Below are 20285 nucleotides of genomic sequence, written 5' to 3'. Positions count from 1 at the left end.
TATTACTATTAATTGCTATTTAGGACAGTGGTTCTTAAACTACAGCAGGTATTAACAAACTCCCCAGAATTTCTGATTTCACAGTCTTAACAAAATGCCATTGCTGCTGGTCTGGAGGCCACACTTTGAGAACTGGATTTAAAACACCAAATTGGGCTGGAGATGTGGCTCAGCGATAGTGTTTGTCCAGTGAGCACAAGGCCTTGGGTTCAGTCTCCAGCAGCACACACACACACTCCAAATCCCAACACCCTATAAATCACTATTATTCAGCATATAGATTCTAGTGTCAAATTTCTCCAGATTTTCCTGCTTTCTTCCCTACAGATCTGCATCCCCTTAAGTGGGGATTTACTCCTCATCTTTATGCTATAAGGGAGTTAACAAATTCCTCTTGGAATCCAGGAACTCTAAGTTGAGTTTTGTCCCTCTTCCCCACAACTAGCACTTCCCATTATTTACCAACATCCTCTAGTTTCCTGCATGTTGGTTAACCTGTCTTCAGAGAAATAGCTCTGCCCTTCTCATTAGCATCATCGTTCCTTACCCTCACACAGAAGAGGGCAAGAGGACAAATCAAGAACCCAAGGTGGCTGGGCATGGTGGTGCACACCTATAATCACAGCAGCTTGGGAGGCTGAGGCAGGAGGACCACAAATTCGAAGCCAGCCTGAGCAACTTAGCAGGGTAACTAGATAACTTAGAGAGACCTGTCTGAAAATAAAAAAAAATTAAAAGGGCTGGGGATGTGGCTTGGTGGTTAAGCACCCCTGGGTTCAATCCCTAGTACAAAAAAAGAAAAAAAAAATGTTTTGAGTTACAGTCAATGAACACTTCAGACACAAATAAGATAGGGAGTGGCTCAATCAAGTTTATTTAAAACAGATACTTGAAGTTAATTTTTTAACCATGTGAGCTTACTGGCCCTCTGTGCCTCTCATTCTCTATCAGGAGACCTGCTCTAGAACCCCAATCCTAAAGGGCTGATTCAGGGTTCTTCCCACAAGCAATGACTTGCAGCCACCTGGTTAAACTCTCTTCAGAAAGCACTTCTAAAACCAACCTCTAAATGAAACTTTTTTCCAAGGGGTCCAAAAGAAGAAATGTCCTGAAACATAAAGACTATTCTTTCTCCTAATGAAGTAGCAAGAATTTAAGTCACTGTGAAATCAGATCCAGAGGCTGATACATCTTCAAGTCCAAAACCATGTCCAGGTTCTCTCCCCTCCAATCCATGAAGAGAGAACAAGATATCCTCTTAGGGATGCTATTCCTCCAGGTGGAGCTGAGCACTTTTAAAACAGAGTGGGGGACACACGGGGGCTGAGCAAGCATGGCTACTGAAAAGGCTTCTTTCCCAAGTGGGATCTCTGATGTTTGTCAAGGCTTGAGCTCCAGCTGAAACTTTTGCCGCAGTGGGAACATTTATAAGGTTTCTCTCCTGTGTGAACCCTCTGATGTCTATTAAAGTTCGACCTCTGAATAAAGCTTTTCTCACAGATGGGACATTTATAGGGTTTCTCTCCTGTGTGGATTTTCTCGTGGTGGCGCAATCCTGAGAAGTCACTAAAGCCTTTCCCACAGTAATCACATTTACAGGGCTTCTCTCCTGTGTGCGTTCTCTGATGTTTCACAAAGTCTGAGCTCCGCAGAAAGGCTTTTTTGCAGATGGGGCACTGAAAATATGTCTCTCCGGTATGAGTTCTTTGGTGAAAAACCAACTGTGAATTCCTATAAAAGGTTTTCCCACACTCCCTGCAGGTGGGGAGTTTCTGGGACATGGGGGCTCGTGGCTGCCCCTTCTGACTGGCCTCTCTCTTCTCCTCCAACCACATGGCAGACAGTTCTGCTGAAGGAGGATTTGGCATAGACTGACCTACTTGCTTCTCAGAACTGCTTCCATGAGGAGAGAGTTGTTCCCCTGCCACCTCACCCTGAAGTTTTTCTGGTGCCTCAGGGAGATTCTCTCTTCCAAAGTGTCCTGATTCATCTTCACAGAAAAAGTCCCTCAAGGAAGGCTGAGGAAGTGCCTCGCCCAAGGTGTGACAAGAGGCAACCAAGGGTTCCTGGTCCCTGTGATTTTCCAAGTTTAAGTTCTCTTTGTCGTTTTCTTGTCTATCTCCTGAAAGAAAATTTGAAATGGTTCAATATTATGCCCTATTTTCTAACTTACCTCTCAAAGAAGGGGTCACCAGAAAATATTATTTTTACCAAGACAGCATTAGTGAGAGAAAAAGAAAACTATCATGCAGCCTGATGCTCCAAACTTGCTTCAACTGTACTGGATTCAGGGCTAAGTGTTCAGCTCTGGAGCTGAGAATTTCTGAATAGCAAAGGAGGGCTCATAGCAGGCTTTTCTAACCCCTCCACAAATCAGCAGCAAGCATTTCTTAAGGGTCAGGAAAAATAAATATACTATATACCAGCAGTACTTTTAAAACTGATTGTTTTTTAATCTAATTACACATAAAAGATAAACATGATCACTAAAAAGAATTTGGGGGGAGAAAAAACTACACACAGGAAAACCCAATCAATCTCAATTACTGAGATAGAAATGAACATATGCTTCCTTCTAGTCTTTTTATTTAACCTATTGTGTATGCTATTTCAGATATAACTGGTATCATATTGTACATTTAGTTCTATATTTGGTTATGTAGCATTTAAATTAAAAACAGTAGTACTCATCAATTTAACATGAATTACCCCATTTATGAGTAATTCAAAAAGTCATGAAATTTATTAAGATGTTATTTTACTATGGGTGCAATGCAGTAGGACTATAGTATAAAAGTGAATCCTTCAGTCTTTGCTGGAATCCAGTATTTACATGTACTTTATTTATTTATTTATTTTCTTGTGGGGCTGGGGATCGAACCCAGGGCCTTGTGCTTACAAGGCAAGCACTCTACCAACTGAGTTATCTCCCCAGCCCTACATGTACTTTATTTTAGAGATGACTTCTCACTATGTTGCCCAGGACAGCCTCAAACTCAAGTGATTTTCCTGCCTCAGACTCAGTCTTATAGCTGGGACTATAAGTATGGGCCACCATACCCAGTTACCTATGCTTTATGAACTCACATGAGCAGTTATATTTATTTTCTCACAATGTAGGTTTTTGATTATTTACTGCTTGCAGATGCATATGATAAAGATTTTTATTTTGGTTGCAGGATTTTTTTCAACTTTTATAAATTATCCCTTAGATCTAAAGAGGCTATTTAACTTTATCTTTCATAGGTTCATGTCTTTCCGATTACCTGCCAGATATTTAGGCTTCTGCTAGAGAACTAGAACTGAACTTGTTTATTCTCAAAGCATTAGAAAATGTTCCACTCAAATGGCAAAGGTACTGTCTCTTCTCTTTAAAGTCTTTATAAATAGCATCTTAAAGAGTTGAGTAATGGCCCATTAGAAAGGTGTCATACTAAACACATAAAGTATTTAAGAATCCTCTAACTGTGGAAATCTGTTGTTTATTATGTCTTTGTGACTATAAATAATGCTGTGATAATCAGTTTTCTTCATAAGTTTTTACCCACACTTCTGCTTAACACTTTAAAGGAATTCTTCAAAGTGGAATTACTGTGTCAACGGGCATGAATATTAAAGCTCTTGACACCTACTGGTAACCTGATTTCCAGAACAACTCTGCCATCCCCTAGTATGTGAAACAGGGCAGAGAGGGAGGTGAATAAACACTCAAATATTCAATGTTTTTTAAATATGTGCCACACATAGAGGAAAGTGGCCAAGGGGAGGGAGAAGGAAAGGGAAATACTGGGGAATAATGTTGGCAAATTATATGGTTATATTGTGTGCATGTACAAATATGTAACAATGGATCCCACCATTGTGTATAATTATAATGTATCTATAAATATGGAAAATAAATATATGTCATCTAGTTCAGTGAAAAATACATTTTCATTATTTTAAATTTTAAATTCTTAGTTATGAAAGGAGTTTTTCATATTTATTAGCTATTTTTCATATCCCAAGACTGCTATCCATTTCTTATTATGAAAGATATTTTTCTTATTAACCTGCTTTAACTTTTCTATATTAAGAAAAATAATATAGAATATAATTTATCTATCATATTGCTGAAAAATGTTTTTTATCAGTTTATACCCTGATTCCATTTGGGGTTATTTTTATGTATAGAAGTTGCTGGGGATTTTACTTTTTAAAGATACTCAAGTCTATCAATCTTTTCCTTAATGATTTTTTTTCATCACTTTTATACTTACAAAAAAATTCCCTATCCAGACACAATTCAAATATTCGCTCATTTTCTTCTTCAAACTTTACTTTCATATTATATCTTTAAAAGATACATTTCCAACTTATTTGATATATTATGTTATAATTTGGATATGAGGTGTCCCCCAACAGCTCATGTGTGAGAGAATGCAAGGTTTAGAGGTGAAATGATTGGGTTATGAGAGTTTTAACACAATCAGTGAAGTAATCCCCTGATAGGGATTAACTAAGTGGTAACTGTAGGCTGGTAGAGTGGTAGGTCCCTGGGCACACCTTTGGGGTATATATTTTGTCCTTGATGACCACAGCTCCCTCTCTGCTTCTTGGTGTGATGTCTTGAATTGCTTCCCTCCACCACACTCTTCCACTATGATGTTCAGTCTCACCTCAAGCCCCAAGGAATGGAGCCAGCAGTCTATGGACTGAGACCTCTAAAACTGTGAGCCCCAAAATAAACTTTTTCCTCCTCTAATTGTGCTTGTCAGGTCTTTTGGTCATAGCAGCAAAAAAGCTGACTAAAAGAGACATAAATAAAAACTAAACTGATTCTTTTTCCCAAGCATCTTTTTTTTTTTTTTTTTCTCCAGCCTTGCTCATTAAAGAACAGCTTAAAATTAAAATTATGGCTGGTGTACAGCAAAGACAGAGTACGTGCCTAGCATGTACAAGACCCTGGGTTAGATCCTGAACCAAAAAAAAAGGAAGAAAATCTTTTGTCTTAGTTGATGCTTCAGCAAAGGAAAATAATTAATTAGATCCTACTGGGTAGAAGAATGACTTCTCCTTTCCTTTTTTTTTCTCCAGGGTTTGGGGATTTACTGCATATGTCAAAGTGTGTGAACAGGGACGGGAGTAGATGTACTGGTTAGATAAGTTCTGCATAACTGCCATGTTTAGAAAAAGTGTATAAAGCAAAAGGTAACTGCCATTTTACAATAGCATAAGTTCAGATTTCTTCTTCCTGAGTCTTAAAATATATGACTAATATGAATTATTTGTTGATGCTGTTATTTAATAATTGTTAGGTACAAAGAGATTTAACAAAACATGTTTTTCTGTTTGTTTATTTCACTTTGCTGAGGGTAGGTGGTTACTACTCACTATAACCAGAATGAGAAAAGTCTAGTTATTCTGAACCTTCTTGCTAAGAATGATAATAATGTTGTTACATAATCTTTCTTTTTGGAATTTTAGCTCTATCTACTTTGGTCTCAATGTGTACAAATCTCAATTCTCTGAGAAAAAAAGCTATCACAAGAGACAAGATTGATGGCAGCAAATACAATGTGTGTGTGATCTTGATTAAATATATGAGTTAACAGCCCTATAGACAGAGAAAAGGACACTCAACTTTAGATTCAAACCAGACTGACCCAATCAGGTTAGCTCTAACCAATGTAATAGAAATAAAGTCCTAATACCTCCTCTACTACCTCCAATTTAAGAACAGGAGATAAAAAATGATTCCAGACCAAGGATAAATCACTCACCTGTGCAAGTGAGTCGTGGGATCTTCTCACTGACATGAAGCTGCAGTCCTGTCAGCTCTTCCCCATATACTGTTGAATTAGTCAGGTCAGGCTTAGTGTTGGAAATACCTGCTTACAGAGAGATGAGCATGTGGGCCTGCATGAATGGGGATGTCTGGGAGCTCAAGCTGTGTCTCTCAAAGGAACGTCCCATGAAAGGAAATGTGAAGCCTCCTAGACCACTTAGGGAAGCATCCCTGAGAATAGTGCATGGAGGTTTGACACCAGTTCTCACAATTGGACTAGGACATGTGTAAAGGCCAAAAAATAAGAATCTGAATAGGTGACACTAAGCAGACCACTGTCAGGTTGGTGCAAGGATAATGATAGAAATCCCACCTGTGATTACTTTGAGGCAGTGTGATTTAGTAGGAAAGATCCTAGACTAGAGTCAATCACAACTGAGTTCCATCTGCACTCGAGAGCTCTGTAACAGTGAGCAAGTGCTGAGCTGGCACTCACTTTCATCATCTTTAAAAGGAAATACCATCTTTAAAGGGAAATACCCACTTCATAAATTAAAGATGTTACTGTACATAACACAACTGTTCCCGGCACTCAGAGTACTTTCAATACAAGGAAGTTCTGACTAGAACTTTTCAACTAGCTCCAGTTCCCAACTCTGTCTGTAAATGACTTCCTTTACCCACAGAATTTAAATTGGAGCAGATGTCTCTGTGAGTGCACAGAAAATGCCTAACAGTCTTCCAGTCTTTCCATCTCCTTCTGTCAAAGTTGACCCATGCCCTTACCTCCTGAGACCATTTTTCCATAGGTGTCCAGCATGAGATCCCAGTACTGCTCCTTTTGACTAGAATCCAGGTGTATCCAGTGCTCCTAGAAAAAATACAATACTGTCACTCCAATGAAGGTGTCTGAACCTGCTTTTCTTTCTTATAGGAAAGCTGAGAAGAATGGAATATGCTATAGGATTCTAGCCATAGGATCCTGGCCATCAGCAGATCTAAGAACTCACGGGAGTTGGGCACGGTGGTGCACACCTGTGATCCCAGTCACTCGGGAGGCTGAGGCAGGAAGATGGCAAGTTCAAAGCCAGCCTCAGCAAAAGCAAGGCGCTAAGCAATTCGGTGAGACTGTCTCTAAATAGAATACAAAATAGGGTTGAGGATGTGGCTCAGTAGTTGAGTGCCCCTGAGTTCAATCCCTAGTACCAAAAAATTGAAGTCATGGGAGAATGAGTCAAGGAAAAAACAGGTCAAGGAGAAAATGAAAATCCTTTACATCAGTATTTCTTGTTTTGGTTAGAAAACATTTAGGGTTAAGGTCTGGTTTTTTGTGGGGGAGGGGGAGGGGCTGCATGTATTTAAGAGTGGAAAACATACAGGAGGCTTTTCTATACTGTTCCTTTTGTAACTCTTTCAAGTGCTTATAGCATGGGTCTTTGGCAATAAGAGCCTGATATTCTTACTATTTAATGAAAATTCAAGAAGGAAAACAAAGAAATTTAAAAGGAATTTGTTGGAAAAGAAAGTAAAACCAGTGAAAACGTAAGAAGAATCAACAATGAAGCAAATTGTTTTATATATAATAAGCCTTACTCTGAAACAAAGATTGATGGATTCAAAAGAAAAGTCAGATGCTGCAGTCATTCACACCTGGAAACTCAACAGTTGTGCATGTACAGCATAACATTAAATTAATTTTATTCTCAGTTGGAGGAAAACTGATATTTTTATAGAGCAAAGTATCCCTCTATTATCCACAAAGCAGCCCTTCTTTTCCCATGGAACCAAACTACAAACAAAATTGGGAATGCCACCCAGCTAGGATTTACTTTCATAAATTCTAATTTCTGTCTCCCCACTATGAAGCAGACCACTGGAAACTCAGAGTAGTTAGCAAACATTCTTTGGAGTAGAATACACTGAGTTTCAAGTCCCAGCCTTGCCAATTTCTACCTATGTAACTTTGAGCAAATTAATTTAACCTTTTAGAATTCTGGTCCTCACCTAATGACAGTATTGAATTCAAAAACTTGTTGGGAGAATGAATCAAACAACATTACCCTATGTAAATTTATGATTACACAAATGGTAAGCCTTTACGCCATGTACAAACAGAGAAACAACATGTATCCCATTTGTTTACAATAAAAAAAAAAAAAGGGCAAAAACTTGTTGGGAGGTTTGGAAGAAACAAGGCAATGTCTCCTATTTTCAAAGCACACCATACTTTTCATTTATAGCATTCATCAGTTTATTAAATACCTAAGTGTGTATGTATATATGTGTATATTCACATGCACACACAAAGTATTTGACTAATCATCACCTCTACTAGCATTAAACTCCTTGATAAAGGAATCAGTCATACTCTCCAATGCCTGTGATGGAGGAGGCACTCAATATTATGTTGTCAGGCTAAAATAAAGCTCTCAGAATGTAAGTCCTCAGTAGATAATATATATTATTACCATCTGCTGCAGTCCCCCAAACTCACCCCCCAGGTTTTGCAGAGAAAACCAAGGAAGGGATTCTGTTCATTTTCAGGGTTCCCCAAGTTCATAGACAGCATTATGTCATAAACAGCCAGGAAGCAGAAATGAGGAGAGGAATGAAGTAGTCATCTTCCTATCACATACAATATACCCTTCAGGGATGGTATTCTCAGTCCTGAAGCAAATCTGTCCCAATGCATCAAAGAAGGTGGAAATGGCTCAAGGAGAAAGGAGACACCAAAAAGTCTTGAATTAGCAGTGCTAAGACAAAATAACTTTGAAAAGGAAAAGCTGAATCTTCTAGTGTGGAAAAGGGCAGGAAGCTGAAAAGTGATCTCAACTATTAACTAGAACAACATTTTTAATATAAATTTCAATTTAAAATGTTTAAAAGTTTTGCTGAGCTAGGGATGCTAGCAAATGCCTGTTATCCCAGTGACTGGAGAGGCTGACACACGAAGATCACAAGTTCAAGGTCAGCCACAGCAACTCAGAAAGACCCTGTCTCAAACTAAAAAGTAACAAGGACTGAGGATATAATTCAGTGGTGAAGTTCCTCTGGGTTCAATTCCCCATACCAGTTTTAAAAAAACAGAAAAAAGTATGAACTGCTGGCAGCTTACTTTGTTAATGCTCTGTGAATAAGGCTATTTTAATAACTTACTAAAGATAACCAGTCTGAGAAAATATTGCTGAAAACAGGAGTCCTTAGTCTTCGTGGTCAGAATACACAGATCCTCACTTCACTGCTAGTAGAGAAAAGGATGCAGACACCAAGCCCAGTAATAGACTGGATGGCCAGCTTGCTGGACACAGGGCCTATTCCATGGGTACCAGATGAATAACCACTAAGAACAGTACAAGACAAAAAGAGGATATGAGCATCAAAGCCCATAAGGGTGCATCAGATCATTCAAAAGTCAGAAAAGTTGCTTCAGGAGTCTCTGTACAGTGTACCTTCAGCTTAAAGCAACACACTTACTCAAGGAACTACTAAGATGCTCATGAATTGTGAATGACACCCCACACTTGAGACACAGGACACAAATAGCAGCCATCTTGCTCTTTTCTCATATTTAGAAAGAAACTTGCAAACAGCTCTATTTTTGTGTGGAAATAGCACCATCTTGTGGACTGACAAGACATTATCACACCTGGTTTCACAAGGAGGGCTTCTATCCTACACATTTGAAAAAAAAATCTGGGGGCTGGGGAGATAGCTCAGTTGGTAGAGTGCTTGCCTTGTAAGCACAAGGCCCTGGGTTCAATCCCCAGCACCCAAAAAAAAAAAAAAAAAAAAAAAATCTGTGTAATAAATGCATCCGGGTCCCACTTAATCAAGATTTCTGGTGATAAAGTACTACTGTGTAGTGATAGTGATAGTGATACCACTTCATTATTCTGGTATTATTCAAAAAGCTCCTAATTCATGGAAGAGATTAGAAGTAATTACTTATATTTTAAAATTTCCTACACTTCCAATGGATTCATTAAATATTAAGTTTTTCTGAGGCAAATAATTGTTTTCAGTTTGGGGGAGGGATGTTGGGAATGGGTAGGGATGATTTTTGTTTGAGTGGTTTATAATCAGTTACTAGTTACATGTAGAAACAAGTATATGTACATATAGTTGTTAATAATGAATTGGTGCTGCTGAGTATTCTGACCTTTTAAATTCTCCAAAATAGGAAATGGTTAATGACTGTGCTTTCCACTAGTTAAAACATATTAATAAGTTACATATACCTGTCATAGGGATACTGTACATAAGAGGCAATAATCTTCCATGCCTGTTTGAGATATTTCATAGAATACCCACATCTTTTATTTTCTTTTTTATTATTTATGATTATTTATTTATTTATTTATTTATTTATTTATTTATTTATGGTTCTAGGGATTAAACCTTGGTTCTCATGTGCTCTAACATTAAAATATATGTCCAGGGCCACAAATCTTTCTCATCAAGTAATCTCCTGCTTAACAACTGGTTTCTGGTACCCTGATTCACTAAAAAGGCATATTCCTCTCTTGCTACGTCTTCATTCTCCTTTCCCAAAGGTAAACTGCAACATAGGTATTCTACTTTCTAAATCTCTCAACCTGGAAAGCTGAAACCCAGACCCTAATCTAGAAATGAAATTAAGGACCACCTATTATTTACAACCTTCTCTGTTTTCTGCCTATACTCTGAAGTACCTCCCAAAGCAAGACCCAAGAAGAGTGCTCGCAATATTTTAAACGATATTTCAATTAAGATGTATAGGTTCCTGAAGATTTTTTTAATCAAATACAACTTTGCAGAGTTAGTAGCTACATAATCAAGATAAACCTGTCCTAGAGACTTTGTTCTACACCCAAAATAGAGTATCAGGAACTAGGTTTGCCTTTCTGCCTGAAATAACTGAAAAGGGAGAGAAAATATACGAAGTGATGGCTTCCAGACACTGCACATTATGCAGAAAAGAGCTCTCTGAAAGTAAACAAACAAACTGGGTCCTATAGTTGTCCAAACATAATTCCTGGAGAATCCAGGCAGCAACACAGAAAGGAAGAACCCCAGTGGAGCTATGAAGTCCCCAGAATTAAGCAAAGGAGCTCAGAGGCTGCAAAGGGAGTCCTCCTCAAGTCTAAGAAAAGGACCACCAAAAAGAATCAGAGGGAACATTCCCCAAGCTCACACAGCTATTCTCACTAGCCAGAGTGGAAAACCCAGTACAGTAAAAGGCAGTAGGCAGAATACTCAAAAGGCTATTGCCTCAGTAGGGGGGAAAAATTAGTCTTATATTAAAGGCTTCTCTGGTACTATAAAGTAATCACCTTAGCCAGACGTAGTGACGCACATCTCTCATCCCAGCAGTTCAGAAGGCTGAGGCAGAAGGATCACTAGTTCAAGGCCAGCCTCAGCAACTTAACAAGACCCTACCTTAAAATAAAATTTAAAAGGGCTGGGCATGTAGTGCAGTGGTAGAGCACCCCTGGTTCAATCCCTAGTATGGCTAAAAAAAAAAAAAAAAAACTAGCAATCTCCCTTAATCCAAGTTTCACTTTCCATGGTTTGTTACCCATAGTCAACTGTGGTCTGAAAATACTGAATGGAAAATTTCAGAAATAAACAATTCATAAGTTTAAACTGCACATCATTCTAAGTAGCACAATGAAATCTCTCACAAACATTAATCATTCCTTTGTCCAGCATATCCACATTGTACATGCTACCCACCTGTTGATCATTTAGTAACCATGTTGGTTGTCAGATCCACTGTTATGGTATCCCAGTGCTTGGGTTCAAGTAACCCTTATTTTACTTAATAAAGGCCCCAAGTACAAAAGTAGGGGATATGCAAAAGAAAAGTCACAAAGTGCTTCCTTTAAGTGAAAAGTATGATTTTTAAAAAATCATATACTTAGGTTGCCAAGATCTACAGTAAAAACAAATCTGTGAAACTGCAAAGAAAGAAAAAGAAATTAATGCTAGTTCTGATGTTGCACCACAAACTGCACAAGTTATAGCCACAGTGAGTGGTAAGTGCTTAGTCATTCACCTTATTTCATCTCATCACCATAGGCCTTGTGTCATCTCACATCATCATCATAGGGTAAGAACAAGACAGTAAGATATTTTAAGATATTTGAGAATAAGTTATCCACATAACGTTCATTATAATACATTCTTATAATTGTTCTACTTTATTAGTAGTCATTAAACTCTAATCTTTCCTGATTGATAAATTAATCATAGGCACATAAGGATATGAAAAACAATTGTATATGGTTCTAGGCATTCACTAGGGGTCCTGAAACATAACTTCCCCAAATGAAAGAAAACCACTGTATAACAAATTTTGTCCAACCAATTTAACTACATCCCAGGGCAAAGCTTAAGAACACTTTTAGAAATACAAAAATATCCTGTATCCAGGCTGGGAATGCAGCTCAGTGGTAGTATGTGTACTTCACAAGCACAAAATCCTGGATTAAATTCCCAGTTCAAAAAAATAAATAAATAAAATTAAGTTAAAATTAAAATTAAATAAAACCAGTGAGAATATATTAAGATATACAAAAAAGATACACTATATGCAGAACAATGATGATAAGACTCATTTGGCATGATTCCACTGTATATAAAATTTGGGAAAACAAACTAATGTGTGGTGATAGAAAGTAGATCAGTAGTTATCTCAGGATGATGTGGAAAAGCAAAAGGGACAGGAGAGAGAAAACTTTAGAGTGTGATGGGTATATTTATTATCTTGATTGTGGTCATGCTTTTAGGACTATATGTGTATGTCAAAATTTTCCAAATTATACATTTTAGATATGTGTAGTTTACTAATTTTATATTTCCATAAAGGAGGGTAAAACATTATAAATAACCTGTTAAACATTAGAAATAACCATTCAAAAATTTTAAATGACTCCCAGGCAAACTATACTAGGAAATAAAACAGATTTTTCTTTTCTTTTTTTGTTTTTGTCAGGATTCTGCTATGTTACCCATTCTCAATTCTCCTAACTCAGGCTCCTGAATAGTTGGGATTATAGGCATGTGCCATCATACCCAACCAAGATAGTCTTGTCTTGGCATAACCTAAAAGTAATAAAGAAATGTCCATACTTGTGTAGAGACAGGATTTGCCAGAATTTGCTAGATTCCTTTACTCAAGATGACAATTAGGAAACATTCTGACTTAAGCACTAAACTCAGGGTTTATTCTACATTTACTGTAACTGTTACCCAACCAGGCCTTTCTCTTTACTCCCTTCACAGGCTACAACTTTGGTAATCCTCCTGCCCAATGACAAACCCTTGAAGCCTAGTTCCAAGTAAGAGAGGCAGGAGCCCAGCTCACCTGAGGTGCAGCAGGGAGAAGTGCAGCTCCAAAGTTCTGATCTCTAATGAGCCTTTCCTCAGGTTGGGCAGGAAGCTGGGAAGCAGCCAGAGCTGCAGTGAGAAAAGGAAGTTTTCAGAATCTGGATGTTTTCCTTAACCACTCCCCAGAGGGCACAGAAAACAATCCCCACAAATTAGAATGATCCATTCTACCATCGAAATTTCAAGACTTATGTTTACCTCCTAACAAATTCCCCCACCAAACTTCCAGTCTCATTTATATTTTCTTTAACTTTCTGTCCTCCAAATCAAAATCCAAATGGTCTGGCCTAGACAAAGTGGTTTACAATACAGACTTTGAACATCCAAGTCAAAGTGGTACACGTAGATCTACTGTTTCCAAACTTTCAGGGACACCATATCATTTCAACTCACGCTAGGCCTGATAACACAATCCCTAAATTTTGCCAAGAAAGCACCATATATCACCCTGGATAACTGTTCCTCACCTAATTCTGGTTCCATGTCAGATTCCTTTTTCACGATGTGATTCAGCAGCTCCTGGGGTCCTGCAGGTGAACTCTGAAGTCCCAACTCTGGAGGTGCCCCTTCAAGATGGGGCTCCACTTCACTCACTTGGCATCTGGAGGATTCCTTCTTCTCTGATAAGATTTCCTGTCCTAGAACTTGGATGCTGATCTAGAGAACATACAGAACAAATTACTGAATGATGCAAAGTCAGGATTTCTAAAGGATATGGAGCTAGCCTTCTGTAACAAACTGGAAGATAGTCTTCCTAAACATGGAGTAAGTAGAAAAGAGAAAACCAGTTAAAAATATATTTAGTCCAGCAGGAACCAATGAAAGGATTATCATAAGAGACACTAAAGCTAAGACTGAACCAGCCTGAGAGACCTCTAAAACATGCCACTATATTGTTTCTACTACACATTCCCCACGATTTAAAACTCAGGTTTTTTAACAACTCAAACATTCTAAAAACAGAATGGGAAAGGAGACTTTATTTTCAATCCCCAATGGCTTAAGTGTTGAGAGTCACAAAGTCAGAATTAGGTGAGTTATCCAGAAATGCAGATGTGGTGTAAAAAAACAATTGGACCAGGCCTGGTGGACCACACCTGTAATCTCAGCTACTCCTAAGGCTGAAGACTGAGGCAGGAGGATCACAAGTTCAAGTTTGAGGCAGGCTGGCAAATTATGGAGACCCTGTCTCGAAACAAAAAATAAAAGGCATTGGGGATGCAACTCAATGACCCACAGTGCCACAGGAAAAAAAAAAAAAAAAAGGTCTTTGTCCTTGATTCCTGCATAGAGTTCCTAAAATTCTTGTAATTTCCTGAAAGAAATGTCTTTTGTTATTCACAATGGCCCTGTCAATCATATCAGAATTTATGCTAATGAGTTACCTCTTAGTGGACCCTAAATAGCTTCAGGATGAAGGTGGATTGATAGAGAAACTAACCATGTGATTAAAGGATTGAAACTTCAATGCCCCAACATTCCAACTTCTGGGGAAGGAAAAGAAACTGGAGATTTTCAATCACCAATGGAAAATGATTTGATCAACTGTGCTGAAACAGTTAAGCCCTCATAAAAACTTCTTACTGCTAGAGTTCAGGGAGCTTCCAGGTTGGTGAATTCACTGAGGTACTGATAAGGTAGCATACCAGGAGAGAGCAGGGAAGCACCCTATGCATCTCTTCCATTTGGCTGTTAAAGAATTGTATCTTTTATAGTAAACTGCAAACAATAAGTATAGTGCTTTCCTGAGTTCTCTATGCCATTCTAATTATCAGATCTGAAGAGGAAACTGTGAGAAATGCCCAATTATCGCCAATTTTTCAGGTCAAATCATGCCTGGAACTTGTGACTGGCATCTGAAGTTGGGGAACAGTCTTATGGGGACTGAGCCTTGCATGGGTGGTATATGTGCTAACTCCAGATAGTGTCAGAATTGAACTGGACTGCTGGATGCTCAGTTTGCGTCAGAGAATCAGAGAATTGGTTTTTGGTATGGAAAATTCTACACATTACGGCGTCATAAGTGGTATAAAAAAATAAGACAATACACCTGATGAACCCCAGAGAAGCTCTGTGCTTCAGTCCCACTTACCCAGTGCCATAGTCTCCTTGGATCTCCCTTTAAGCTCTCCACAAGTGTCACTGCCTCTTCTCCACTGCCTGGACACTGTTTACGCACCCACATCTGGATCTCTCCAGGGAGAATGGTTAGAAACTGCTCCAACATGAGAATCTCTAGGATCTGCTCCTTGGTGTGAACCTCTGGCTGCAGCCACTGGAAACACAGCTTTCGAAGCTGTCTCAGGGTCTCATGAGGCCCAGACAGCACCTGGTAACGAAACTGCCTGAAGAGCTGGCGTGCAGTCTCAGGGCTGGAGAGCTCCCCAGGAGTGGCAGCATCTGATCCAGAGAATGAGTCCTCTTCAGCCCTCGACAATGAGGGCAGCAGGCCTAGGGCCTGCCCCAGGTCAATAGGCATTGTCTGGCTTCACAAATTCTTTTAGGAGAAGTGTTTCTGAGGTGGGACTGTCTCTGGGAAGAACCAAATCCTCACAGGAATGCTAAAGAGAGAAATACATTGAGTGCTATACAGAGGAGAAAGACACATTTTCAGAAAGAACAATGCATATGCCCTACCTGAGTAGCCCTATGATCCATTTGGGTCTTTTGAAACAGCTCAAAATATGCACTATTCTATTTTGAAAGACCACAAACTTGAAACCTCAGAGAAAACCCTGATACCATATCTAAATAGCCAGCATCGCCCTGATGTTTTAAAACATTCTCCCTTGGTCTTCAAATGTCCAGACCATGCAGAAGAATGAAACACACTACATGAAAGCATTTTCACTATAGGTTTCTAGGTAAACAGTTCTTCTGCAAAACATTTCTGTATCTGCAGACTACAAAATAAAAGTTGCACAAAGACACTCATGCCCTAGGAATACAGGCTAATGTTGAAAGGATGAGATGATTCCATAATAGATGAACAGGCCCCCTCTGCTTCATTCTCCCACTACGATATAGTGTGCCACCACAGGCCCAAGTGACCACAGACTGAAAACTAGGAAACTGTGAGCCAAAATAAACCTTTCCACCACATAAGTTGTTTATTTCAGGTATTCTGACACAGTGATGCAAAAATGACTAACAGATATTTAGAAGACAACAACTGAGAAGCAGTAAGTGACAAGGTTAATATTAAGATATTTTAATAGAGTGCAGTGGCACACACCTGTAATTCCAGCAACTTGGGAGGTTGATGCAGGATTGCAAGTTCAAGGCCAGCCTCCAGAAACTGAGTGAAGCCCTGAGCTACATAATGAGACCATGTCTCTAAATAAAAAACAAAAAAGCCTGGGGATGTAGCTCAGTGATAAAGCACCCCTGGGTTCAATCCAGTACAAATGTGTGTGTGTGTGTGTGTGTGTGTGTGTGTGTGTATTAAGGATCAGGAATTTCACATTTCTAGTTAACTTTCATGCACGTATTCCTAACAGTGTATTAGTGGTCAGTCCATAAATGTTATTATGAAGGAGTTAAAGATCATCATTCCTCCATAACACTAAAGGCAATAATCAAAACACACAATCACCTGGATTTCTGGTTGAATCAGCAATCAGTATAAAACTCTAGCTTTTTTAATAGCTGCTTTTTTCTTGAGGTGTAAGAAGCAACATTCTCATCCCTATCACTTCAGCAAAATAATTCTTTCTATATCAGAAAATCATTTAAAAATCAAAACGGAAGAGGGCCTCAACAACTCTTGGGCAAGGGTTGGATTGCAATCAGTATGACAAAACTGCAAGTTTTAAAAACAGCAGTTGTGACAGTGTTAAGAGCAAAAGAGAGATGTGGAGGTCAATTGGTAATGAGAGACACTGAAATTTTCAACAATCCAGAATGAAAAACCTTCCTTAACACTTGTGTTAGTCAGCTTTTCACCCCAAAATACCTGACACAAACAACTTGGGGGAAGAAATGTTTATCTGGCTCAGTTTCAAAGGTTTCAGTCCATGGTCAACTGACTCCACTGTTTTGAGTCTGAGGTGAGGTGAAGTGTCATGATAAAAAGGCATGATGTAAAGCTACTCAACTCGTGACAGCAGGGAAGCATATCAAGAACTAAATTGAATGTAAATGGACTAAACACTTGAATTATAAAACAGTTTATCTAACTATAAAAAGCAAGATCCAACTATATGCTGTCTGCAAGAGACATTTTAAATATAAAAACATAAATAGGTTGAAAATAAAAGTATGAAAAAAAGCTAGTCTATGCAAAGAGCAAACACATATAGGAAAGTTAAAATGGCTATATTAGTATCTGACCAAGGAGAAATGAAGACAAAGAGAAAAATAAAGAGGGTCATGTCATTATGAGAAATAAATCAATTCATGAAAAATAAATAATTAGTGTGGTTGTGTTAGTACAAAGTAGACGTCAATAAGAAGAGAAATAAAAAGACCATTTCAGGGCTGGGGATGTAGCTCAATGGTAGAGTGCCTGCCTAGCATGTATAAAGCCCTGAGTTCAATTCCCAGTTCTAAAGAATGGGGGTAATAGTCCATTAGAACAAATATATCAAATCACCTAGAACACATAACCCTAAATGTGTATGTATCTAGTAGCAATTCTAAAGGACAAATCTTCAGACACACTTGGGAGATTTTTATACCCTTTTCTCATTAATTGATAGGATAAGTATACAAAACAAACAAAAAATCAGTAAGGGTTTAGAAACTCTGAATACTATAAGCCGAAGATCTAATTGACACTGACAAAACACTAGACCCAATAACTGCAGAATATGCACTCCTTTTGTATAAAAAACTATCAAAACAGAGCATATGCATAATTAAATTTCAAAAGACTGGAATCATAAAGTACATATTCTCTAACCACAGTGAAATTAAATTAGAAATCAATAATAAGGTATCTAGAAAATCCCAATTTAAGGAAATTATTAAAATAACCCATAGTCAAAAAAGACATAGAAAAGGAAATTAAAATATATTTTCATACAAAATGATAATATAAACAGTATCTCAAACTTTGTGGAAAGCAGCTGAAGAATTTCTTAGAGGGAAATCTATGTTCAAAGAAATATGTTTACAAAAAAAAAAAAAATGAGTGAGGGACTGGGAGCATAGTGCAGTGCTACATTACTTGCCCAACATGCTCAAGACCCTGGGTTGGAGCCTCAGCACCACTTTAAGAAAAAAAAAAAAAAAAAGTCATAATGTATGTATTTCATAAGATAAAAAAATTTTTAAATGCATATATGTACAGAAATCCTTCATTATCTTCATTATTATGAATTTGGCTTCTGAGTTTTGAAAAACAAGTACCAAGATATCAAATAGCAAGATACTAATGTGTAAACTTGTTCAAATTTAGTTAGGTCCTGAATTAAGACAGCAATTTAGATAACATTTAGGAGAAATGCCATTAAGGGGAAAACTATACATCTTATACAATATTGAAACCTGGTGTTAATTATTACACACCATGATGGTGGTAAGAAAAATGTCTTAAAAATTTCAAAACTAAATTACTTAATAGAGGGTTTATGAGTTTATAACCCAACCACCTCCTGTGGATCTGCTCCCATTAGTTACTAAAAACAAAACACCTGAGTTACCACAAATGCTTACTTGTTACACTTACTAAAGCTTAACAAATTCGAATTTTTAAATGTGCACCTATATAAGCATTCTTACTATACGTACCTAAGTTACATGGTTACACCTGTAAGTAACCAGTTGTTGAGCACCTACTACCTATCAGCTATTAGACCGCTCATGTTATTTCTAATCTTTACAATCACCCTTCAAGTTTAAGTATTAAAAGTTTACAGATCTGGAAACGTGGAGGCTCACAAGTGGCAACCAGACTCTAATCTAGAAAGTGCTAAAGCCTGCGATTTAAGGAGCACTTCCAACGTTTGTTAATTTGGGGGGACACTTTCGGGGTCGTCATGAATGGAAAGGGGCAGTTACTGGCATTTAGTGCCCGGTCTGGATTGTGCTGACCAGCGGAATAGTCTCCACCCTAAGTCCCCTCACCCCCATCGATAGCAACCCGATGAGAAACGCCCTAGGCTTCTCCAGGTGGGTAGCCCTCCTCCCGAGGCTCATTTTCAGTCCTCCGTGGAAAGCGGCGGGGACGTTTTCGGTCCCGGCGTAAAGACCAGGCACCGCCCCAGCGCAGGGTCAGATCGGGTTTCGGGCGTCTCCCTGCACCCAGAGTCTGCACAACCCGCGCGGCCCCTCCCCCGCTCTCGCCGAGAGCGCGCTCCCTGGCGCACAAATGCGCGCGTCCGCTGGCTCCGCCGCCGCTCCGGGAGGCCCGACGGAGTCTCGCGCTGACGCTGGCGACGCCAGGCCCGACCCGGAGCGGCCAGCAGCGGGGCCCGCCCAGCCCGCGCTCACCTCGACCCGCGGCGCCGGCTCGGGCGCACTTCCGGGAGCTGCGCAGCTGCGCGCGCCACTGGCGGAGAGCGACGCGCAGAGTCGGAGTGAGGCGGGACAAGGCGGAGCAAGGCGGAGCAAGGCGGAGCGGAACGGGGCGGGATAGGGCGGGGCCTCGGAGCCGGAATTGAGGTTGAGGCTCCGATTGGCGGCCTGCGAGCCCCGCCCCATCCGCTCGCGCCTCTGCCCCACGATCTGGACCGCTGTGGATCCGGAGCAGAGCCAAGGCTATCAGTCTGTCCTTCCTCATTCATTCAAGCTTGCTGCTCACCAGACAGACATCGCACGCCTACTGTGTTCAAGGCACTAGGGACAAACCCTGCGAAATCTACAAAGATAATTCCCCTTGCCTAGACAGACCTCTTTGCTCCGTCCCGCATCCAAAGATGAAATTGCCATTATTCATGGTGTTTTACCCTGGTGTCTCTCCTCCTTGCTATTCTTGCCTCAGTTGGCCTCCCTGGGGCAGTCGAGTTGCCTCAATCTGTTTTGCTGCTCCTCCAACTGTCATAAAATATGCGTATCTTGGACTCTATCCTTCCACTTCTCATTCAGTGTTGGACTGAAGTGAGGTGCCAAGCTCCCTTGCCACTTGGTCTCTCTCCTCTGCCTCTCATTTTAATTCAACACGAATGTCAGTTTTGACTTCTCCTTCCCCTTCTCCTTCTTCCAT

General features: G+C 39.4%; 1 protein-coding gene across 5 annotated transcripts; it reads right to left on the bottom strand.

The window, feature by feature from the left end:
- Positions 1-857: 857 nt before the first annotated feature.
- On the bottom strand, positions 858-19649 carry Znf18 (zinc finger protein 18). 5 transcript variants are annotated; one of them, XM_047542636.1, is made up of 7 exons: positions 19574-19649; positions 15231-15699; positions 13606-13795; positions 13116-13207; positions 6554-6638; positions 5763-5873; positions 858-2122 (listed from the first exon to the last, which is right to left on the bottom strand). In XM_047542636.1, exons 2-7 carry the CDS (start codon positions 15615-15617, stop codon positions 1338-1340), a joined length of 1650 nt encoding a protein of 549 aa, XP_047398592.1. In that variant the 5' UTR covers positions 15618-15699; positions 19574-19649; the 3' UTR covers positions 858-1337. The 5 variants fall into 5 exon arrangements, with proteins under 5 accessions (XP_047398592.1, XP_047398591.1, XP_047398595.1 ...); XM_047542635.1 differs by lacking the exon at positions 19574-19649 and adding an exon at positions 18872-19567; XM_047542639.1 differs by lacking the exon at positions 19574-19649 and adding an exon at positions 18872-19567 and having other exon boundaries at positions 5763-5870.
- Between the last annotated feature and the right edge of the window lie 636 nt (positions 19650-20285).

This window comes from Sciurus carolinensis, chromosome 3 (genome assembly GCF_902686445.1).
Source record: "Sciurus carolinensis chromosome 3, mSciCar1.2, whole genome shotgun sequence".
Lineage (NCBI taxonomy): Eukaryota > Metazoa > Chordata > Mammalia > Rodentia > Sciuridae > Sciurus > Sciurus carolinensis.
This window is presented reverse-complemented; position numbering and strand designations above follow the sequence as displayed.